Source organism: Arachis ipaensis, chromosome B10 (assembly GCF_000816755.2).
Source record: "Arachis ipaensis cultivar K30076 chromosome B10, Araip1.1, whole genome shotgun sequence".
Taxonomy (NCBI): Eukaryota; Viridiplantae; Streptophyta; class Magnoliopsida; order Fabales; family Fabaceae; genus Arachis; species Arachis ipaensis.
In genome coordinates, this window is record NC_029794.2 from 72,832,728 (window position 1) to 72,841,959 (window position 9,232).

General features: G+C 41.4%; 1 protein-coding gene across 1 annotated transcript; it reads left to right on the forward strand.

Annotated features, from left to right (window-relative positions):
- LOC107620690 lies at positions 2,646-3,419 on the forward strand. The gene has a single exon (XM_016322819.1). The coding sequence runs from the start codon at positions 2,646-2,648 to the stop codon at positions 3,417-3,419; it is 774 nt and encodes a 257-aa protein (XP_016178305.1).

A 9,232-nucleotide genomic window follows, 5' to 3' on the forward strand; every position in this document is an offset into this window, starting at 1 on the left:
CTTATTCATACAATTTGCATGATTTTACAATTTCTTCCCAATTTTGTTATATGATTAAAAACTTGCCTCCTAAGCCTTTAAATTGCCAATCTTTAATTCCCCTTCATACCATTCGATGTCGTGATCTGTGTGTTAAGTGTTTTCAGGCTTTATAGGGTAGGAATGACTTAGAGGATGGAAAGGAGGCTTGCAAGAATGGAAGGAACACAAGAAACTAAGGAGCTGACCAGCGAGAATCGACGCGCAAGCATGGCTCACGCGTGCGCATGACTTGGCGCATTTCACAGCGACGCGTGCGCGTACCTGACGTGTACGCGTGACACGCGAAGAAGACCATCGACGTGTGCGTGCGAATGACGTATACGCGTGACGTGCGTCACGTGCAAAAATTGCAGAACACACTGAGGGCAATTTTAGGCTGAGTTTGGATCCAGTTTTCAGCCTAGAAACACAGACTAGAGCTAGGGGACAAGCAGAGACTCAACACACATTCTTATTCACTTAGTTTTAGTTTAGTTTTTGGAATCTGGGAGAAAAAAATACTACTTCCTCTAGGGTTCTTCATATTCATAGATTTCTAGTTTTATGCCTTTGGATTGGATATTGAGAACTACCTCCGTTGAAGTCTTTATCATTCTAGTTTGTTTCCTTATTTCCTTACTCTTTTATTTCCCATTTACCCTGTTCAGAGTTACATATAGATATCTTTGATTTTAAAAAGTATTAATGCAAGAATTATTTTTACCTTTAATTTCATTATTTGTCTGAGTATCATCTTCCCTTAATTTATTATTTCAAAAATAGTTTTTATTAAATTAATCTTCGTTACCATGTCTCGTCTCTATTCCCATTATATGTTTGCAGAATTGGCATCCATGTCAATGGAGTAGACTCTTAACTTGACTTTGGAGTTGATTAATAGGAGACCCTTGAGTTGGAATACTCAAGTGTTAATTTGTAATTGGAAGTTTTTGGCTAACTCTCTAGTCACTAACGCTAATCCTTCCATAGGAAAGGATTAGGACTTGTGAATCAAAGTTGGCTCAATTACTTGACTTTCCTTTATTCGGTAAAGGCTAACTAAGTAAAAACAACAACCTCTTACTATTACACTTGGGAAAATCCAACAAGGATAGAACTTTCGATTAATCTTCTCCTGGTCAAGGCTTTTTATTTCAATTACATAATTTCTCTTGTTAATTTTTATTGCTTTAATTTATAACCATTTATTTTTCACCAACTCTAAAATTTCTCGAAAAATTCCTAACCAATAAATTGCACTCTTTTATCAACTCGTTGGGAGACGACCTGGGAATTCTACTCCCAGTAATTTATTCTCAAATTGTGACAATTCTTTCTAAATTCATAAGTGAAATTTTCGTCGGTTAAGAACTGTAGTTGCAACATTATTTCTACACTAAATTCTTAATTGGTAATTTTCCACCCATCAATGCTAGACAAAGAAACCATCATCCAAGAGCCATAAATGAAGTTTCTTCTAGTGGTGAGACCGTCGCCCTTACCAAGACCTTGGGAGAGATGACAAATATTCTCTAGCAACTCCAACTCAATCAACAACAACCTCCACCTCCTCAACAACAACAAAGTTAACAGTTGGTCTCCCAAAGAGTGTGCGGAATTTGCTCTTGTTACTCCCATTACACCGATGAATGCCCAAGTCTCCAAGAGGATAATACCTTGCTGGCTACTAATGCCTACTATAATCGTCTAAACCAAGGGTATCACCAACAAGGAGGCAACGATAATCCAGGGGGTAGTTTTAATCAAGGTTGGCAAGATAACTCTAACCAAGGATGGAGGGACAACTATAATCAAGGAAGAAGGGACAATGGTGGGAAACAAAAGTGGAATAACAACCACCAACAAAACCGATACCAACAAAACCCCCATATCAACACCAAAACCAAGGCAAACCATACCAAACCTACCAAGCACCTCATCAAAGGCAAGCACCTCAACTCAATCAACCACAAGCCCCTCAAATCATTTATGCCTCTTCTTCCCCAACCAAGATGAGACACTCTGCTCCATTCTCCAAGGACAAAGGGAGCTTCAAACCACACTTGCCTCAAGCCTTACCGGTCTTACCTCTAGTATCCAAGCCCTTCTTTCCCGTATGGAACCATCCTCTACTTCTACCACTCAACCCCCAAGTTCTAGTGCCTTACCCTCTCAACCTTTACCCAACCCCAAGGGTGGCATCAATGCTATCTCCTTGAGGTCTGACACCAAATTATAAGAGAGGTGTCCCAATGAGCCAAGACCAATAGAGGTCACTCAAGATAAGGATGTGGTTGAGATAGAAGAAGTCGAAGAGGAGGATGAGATCCAAGAGGTAGTTGAATAAGTGATTACAACCAAAGGGTGGAATTCCTAAGGATGGAGATGTTTTGCAAGAAGCTACTCCAATCCCATTTTCCACATTGGCAAGGAAGACCAAGAAGCAAGTTGAGTTGGATCCCAAAATAGTGGAGATATTCAAGAAAGTTGAGGTAACAATTCTTACCTTTGATGCTATCCGCCAAGTCCCTAAATATGCCAAGTTTCTAAAGGACTTATGTGTGAACAAGGAGAGGATTCATGATTTAGAAACTATTCCATTGGGAACCTCAATTTCCACTTTAATGGATGATATACCGGAAAAATATGGTGACCCCGGTCCTTGCCTAGTGACTTGCACCATAGATGGGGTACAATCTGTTGATTGCATGTGTGATCTTGGTGCTTGTGTGAGCATTATGCCTTTGTCTGTTTATGAGGTCTTGAAGCTTCTACCATTGAAACAGTCGGCCACCCAGTTTGTTTTGGCGGATAAAAGCATAATTTCTGTGGTAGATATTGCGGAGGATGTTCTAGTGAGTATAAAGGGGTTGGACTTCCCAATTGATTTTCATAATCTTAAGATGCCCCCTAGTGACTCCGGGAGGACATCATCTATCTTACTTGGGAGACCGTTCTTGAAGACCTCCCGGTTCAAATTGGATGTATTTTCGGGTGCTTACTCGTTTGAGATCGATGGAAGAGAAGTGAGTTTTAATCTTGATGAAGCCATGAGACACCCACCGGAGGATCATTCTATCTTCCGGTGTGATTTGATTGATAATGTTGTGGCCAAAGTTCACCAAGATGATTTTCATGGAAAGAGTATGATTCAAGACCCAAGTGTGGGGAGTTCCCATGTATGTGAAGAAGACACCTTACCACATTCGGTGCTACCGGATGATCAAGTGCCTAACCATGAACCAAGTGCAGATTTGAAGCCACTCCCAACCCACCTAAAATATGCCTTTCTTGAGGAGAACCAAAAGTTCTCGGTGATAATTGCAGGGGAGCTTACCTCCCAACAGGAGAAGAAGTTGCTTAATGTCTTGAGGAGGAACAAGAAGGCCATTGGGTAGAGCTTGGCGGACTTAGTTGGCATTAGCCCTCAAGTGTGTAAACACCAAATTTTTCTAGAAGAAGGAGCCAAACCAGTTAGGCAACCTCAAAGGCATCTAAATCCTACCATTCTAGAGGTTGTGAAGAAGGAGGTCACCCGGTTGTTAGAAGCCGACATTATTTATCCGATTTCGGATAGTGAGTGGGTGAGCCCCGTGTAAGTGGTCACCCCGTTGCTCTTCATCGATCAAATACTTGATCGTTTGTGTGTTAAATCTCATTACTGGTTCTTAGATGGCTATTCAGGATATTTCTAAATCCATATTGCTTCAGAAGACCAAGAAAAAACGACTTTCACATGCTCTTTCGGAACGTATGCGTACAAAAGAATGCCATTTGGCTTGTGCAACGCACCAGCTACGTTCCAAAGGTGTATGATGAGTATATTTGCGGATCTTTTGGAGCATTGCATGGAGGTGTTTATGGATGATTTTAGTATTTATGGGGACTCCTTTGACCTTTGCTTGGACAATCTTGCAAAAGTATTAGAGAGGTACACTAAATAAAACCTTGTGCTAAACTTTGAGAATTGTCATTTCATGGTAAGACAAGGTATTGTTTTAGGGCACATTGTCTCTAAAGATGGTATTTCTGTTGATCCGGCAAAGGTCAATGTTATTTCTAGTTTGCCTTAGCCCTCTTCTGTGAGGGAAGTCCGTGTGTTTCTTGGTCATGCAGGTTTTTACCGGCGTTTCATCAAGGACTTTAGTAAGGTGGTGTTACCTCTCTCTCGATTGTTGCAAAAGGGTGTGGAATTTGATTTGAGTGAAGAGTGCATGGAGGCATTTGACAAGCTAAAGATTGCTTTGACCCAAGCTCCTATCGTAAGAGGGCCTAACTGGAGTACGCCATTCGAAATCATGTGTGATACATCAAACTATGCGGTGGGAGCGGCACTAGCTCAGTGCGAGGGTAAAATTCCTTATGTCATTGCCTATGCCTCTAAGACTTTAGATGGAGCCCAGTCCAACTATACTACCACTGAGAAGGAATTGTTAGCAATTGTCTTTGCCTTGGATAAATTCCGAGCTTACTTACTTGGCTCTAAGGTGGTAGTATATTCAGATCATGCGGTATTAAAGTATTTATTGGCCAAAAAGGAATCTAAACCAAGGTTGATCCGATGGGTATTGCTTTTACAAGAGTTTGATATAGAGATCAAAGATAGGAATGGTTCCCAAAATTTGGTGACGGACCACTTGAGTCGCTTAGAGCACACAAAGGGCGATTCCACTCTTATCAATGATACATTCCCTCTGATCTTGAGGGCTTGCTAGCAATATCCGAAGTGATCCCTTGGTATGCACCTATTGCCAATTACTTGGTCGCTCGCACCTTTCCTCCCGATTTCTCTCAACATCAAAAGGATAAGCTCAAAAGCGAATCCAAATATTATGTATGGGATGACCCATACTTGTGGAGATGTGGTACCGATCAAATAATTAAGAGGTGTATACTGCAATCTGAGCATTATTCTATTTTGGAGGCTTGCCACTCTTCCAAGGGTGGTGGCCACTTTGGTCCTCAACGGACGGCTCAGAAGGTCTTAGATTGCAGATTTTGGTGGCCTACACTTTTCAAAGATGCATATCTCTTTTGTAGTTCTTGTCCACAATGCCTTAGGTTTGGAAATATCTCTAAGAAGAATGAGATATCCCAACAAACAATGTTGTTTTGCAAAATTTTTGATATTTGGGGTATTGACTTCATGGGGCCTTTTCCAAATTCTAACGATTTCATGTATATTCTGCTGGCTGTTGACTATGTTTCCAAGTGGGTGGAGGCAATTCCCACCCGAAATGATGATGCTAATGTAGTTCTTTCTTTTGTTCGGAATAACATCATTTGCCGCTTTGGATCACCACGAGCAATCGTGAGTGATCAAGGCTCGCATTTTTGTAACAAAAGGATGGCAAGTTCAATGAAGAAGTATGGCATCATCCATAAGGTGGTCACGGCATACCACCCCCAAATAAATGGCCAAGCCGAAGTCTCCAATTGGGAAATCAAGTGCATATTAGAAAGGATTGTGAAGCCTCATAGGAGGGATTGGAGTTCTAAGCTCAGCGATGCGCTTTAGGCTTACCGGACGGCTTATAAGACACCAATTCGTATGAGCCCGTTCCGGTTAGTCTATGGGAAGGCTTGCCATTTCCCAGTGGAAATAGAACATAAAGCGTATTGGGACGTAAAAGAATGCAACACAGGATTTGGGGTTGGAGTCGAAAAGAAGTTATAGTTGGTGGAGCTTTAGTACCTTCGATTGGAAGCCTATGAGAATTCAAAGCTTTACAAAGAGAGGATGAAAGCAGTGCATGATAGAAATATCAAAAGGAGAGAGTTTAGAGCTGGAGAGCTAGTCCTCCTCTATAACTCTAGGTTGAGATTGATGCCTGGCAAGTTAAGATTAAGGTGGGAAGGTCCTTATAGAGAGGAGAAAGTGGAGCCATATGGGGTCTACCACCTAAGCCACCCTTCAAGCCCCAAAATCTTCAAGGTTAATGGTTATCGTCTGAAGCTATACCATGGAGAGAAGATGAAAAGCAACAAAGAAGTTGAGGTGTTCCTTCTTGAGGATGCCCCCGAAGGTGAAGAGATCTGAGCTCATGACCGTCCAACTTAAGGTCGTTAAAGAAAAGTGCTACGTGGGAGACACCCCACCATGGTATGATCTTCTTGTGTATATAGTTTCTTGCACATAGTTTTCAGAGTCTTTGTGCCTTTTGTGATTGCTTGATTTGTGAGTTTGTTCATAGTATAGTTGATTTTTGCTTGATTTTTGTGTTAAATTGCTCATGAGGAGTTCATTGATAATGGTTTGATTGAATTAAGATGTTGAAGAAATGCTTAAGGTTGAGTGTTACATGAGATTTTTGACGTCTTTGACCACTTTAGCATGTATTACTACCAAATTGTGCTATAATTGCTCCTCCTCATGTGTATGAAAAAAAACGGGGTCTATCGACGGGCAAGCGTGCTACACGCGTACGCGTCGGCGCGTCTTCACAACTCCTGGTACTAAAACCAGAGAGTTGTGCCTACTGTGTGCCCGTTTTGTGCCAGCGGTACAACTGCGACCCACGCGTAAGCGTGGATGACGCTTACGCGTCCCTTGTCATTTCGCACACCCACGCGTAAGCATGAGCGATGCGTACGCGTTGGTTGCGAATTTTGGAATATCTGGTACAAAAACCAGAGACTTGTGCCTCCTTTGTGCCTACTTTGTGCTAGTGCGACCCACGCGTAAGCATGGTCGGCGCTTATGCGTCGGTCGCCAATCTTGTAATCCACGCGTATGTATGATAGATGCGTACACGTCGAATGTACTGCACCCAACTCCTGGTACAAAAACCAGAGAGTTGTGCCTATTTTGTGCTAACTTTGTGCCCAAGGCATAACTCTGTCCACGCATGCGCATAACCTGACGCGTACGTGTCATCTCTCCTTTCTGCAACCCACGCGTATGCGTGGGGGACGCCTACGCGTCACTTCCCTTCTCCATCCATCCACGCGTACACGTGGATGGCGCGCACGCGTTGCACCCCTGACGCACATAATACACAGCGCGCCCTGTTTCTTCAACTCTCTTCGTCCATCACCTCTTTCCTTCTTTTTCCATCTTCCACAACCCTATCTCCAGCAACCACCACCGCCTCCGATGACCATCGTTACCTCCGGCGGTCCCACTTTTTCTCTCTTCTCTCTTTCCTTTCCCTCTCCTCTCCTATTTTCCACTTACATTCCACCTTGCTTTCTTCTTCTTTTAAAGGTTTTAGTCCTACTCCTTCTTCTTCTTTCTGTCTCTTATTCTAAATTTTTTTTCTCTTCTTAGTTGTACTTAGTTTCTCTTTTTTTTCTTTTTAGATGCATTTTTCTTAATTTGTTCTTGCTTGTTTGCTTTCTCTCTTTTCATATTTTCCATGGGTGTTGAACTTTGAGTTTCTCTTGCTTTAATGGGGTCATTTTGATGTCTCTTGTTTTCTTTGTGACTATGTGGTGTTGTTTTGTTGTTTGGTATTCCATTTGGGATATTTTTGTATGAATTCCTCCCACTTGCTCATCATTGAATATTACACACCAAGTGTTTGTTGAAAGGCACCTACACCATTTTAGTTCAATTTTGACTTTGTGCTCTAACCTTGGTGCTTCTTCTTCATACACCTGCTCTTCTCTAAGTGTATTGAGCCTAGTTTGCTTCATGTTTACCATTCTTATGCTCATTGCCCATGACTTACGTCCTTATTGTGTAACACCCCAATTACCCTAAGCCTTACCTCTAGCTGTAAAGCTAAGGTTAATCATATGTTACGATAGTCCTATGGCTTATACATATTTATATATAGAAGGAAATAATATATTCTAGAAGCCTGATGAAGGATATAGCTCATTTAACAGGATTTGAAAAGCACAAAACGTACTAGCGAAACTACTAACTTAAAGTACAAGAAATAGATACCATATAACAAAATATCATAGTATAATATCATAAGAATCTAGCCACGGCTCGCGGAGTTTAAGCCAGCTAGCCATATAAAGACCATACATGAAACCAGATAGTAAAAACAGCTTATACAAGTTTCGTTCTCTCAATACATGCCTCTAGGCTAACCAAAATACAAAAGTGAGAGATGTATAGCAAAATAAATCAAGAGACTCAAAAGGTATCCGGATCCTTCGCTTCTGTCACCATCCAGACAACTCACCGAGGTGGGTTGTGACCTGCATCTGAAAAACAACAACAAAGTATGGAATGAGAATCAGAGGTTCTCAGTATGGTAACAGTGCCCAATGATGTAAGATGTAAGGATCCGGGATGTCGAAGGCAATCCTAGAACTTCACATCACATACGGATATTCAAGCTTAGAACAAAATAGATAAATATTTAAAGAACTTAAACCATAAACCGGGTTATCTAAACTTAGGGGAATTCTAACTAATACTAATCACACCGCTGTATCCCACAACCCTCGCCAACCTAACCTCCGTGCGATCCCATCGCCACCGCCTACCTAACCTCCTCCGCATCAGACAATCACAATTAATGCAAACAAGTAAAACATAGATAATATTCATATACAAAAAGTAGTTCAAGAAGCAGGTAGGCATGTTATATGATGAGCGGATAATTTATACGCTTTTTGGCATTGTTTTTAGTATATTTTTAGTAGAATCTAGTTACTTTTAGGGGTGTTTTTAATAGATTTTATGTTAAATTCACATTTCTGGACTTTACTATGAGTTTGTGTGTTTTTCTGTGATTTCAGGTATTTTCTGACTGAAATTGAGGGACTTGAGCAGAAATCAGATTCAGAAGTTGAAAAAGGACTGCTGATGCTGTTGGATTCTGACCTCCCTGAACTCAAAATAAATTTTCTGGAGCTACAGAACTCGAAATGGTGCGCTTCTAATTGCATTGGAAAGTAGACATCCAGGGATTTCCAACAATGTATAATAGTCCATACTTTGGCCAAGAATGGATGACGTAAACTGGCGTTCAACGCCAGCTTTCTGCCCAAATCTGGCGTCCAGCGCCAGAAAAGGAGCCAAAACCAGAGTTGAATGCCCAAACTGGCACAAAAGCTGGCGTTCAACTCCAAGAAGGACCTCTACACGTGCAACACTCAAGCTCAGCCCAAACACACACCAAGTGGGCCCAGGAAGTGGATTTATGCATCAATTACTTACTCATGTAAACCTTAGTAGCTAGTTTATTATAAATAGGACCTTTTACTATTGTATTAGGTATCTTTGATCAGTTGTATGCTATCTTAG

What these genes read in the sequence shown, in the direction of transcription:
- LOC107620690 (XM_016322819.1), top strand. Translation starts at nt 2,646, where the DNA reads ATGGATGATATACCGGAAAAATATGGTGACCCCGGTCCTTGCCTAGTG.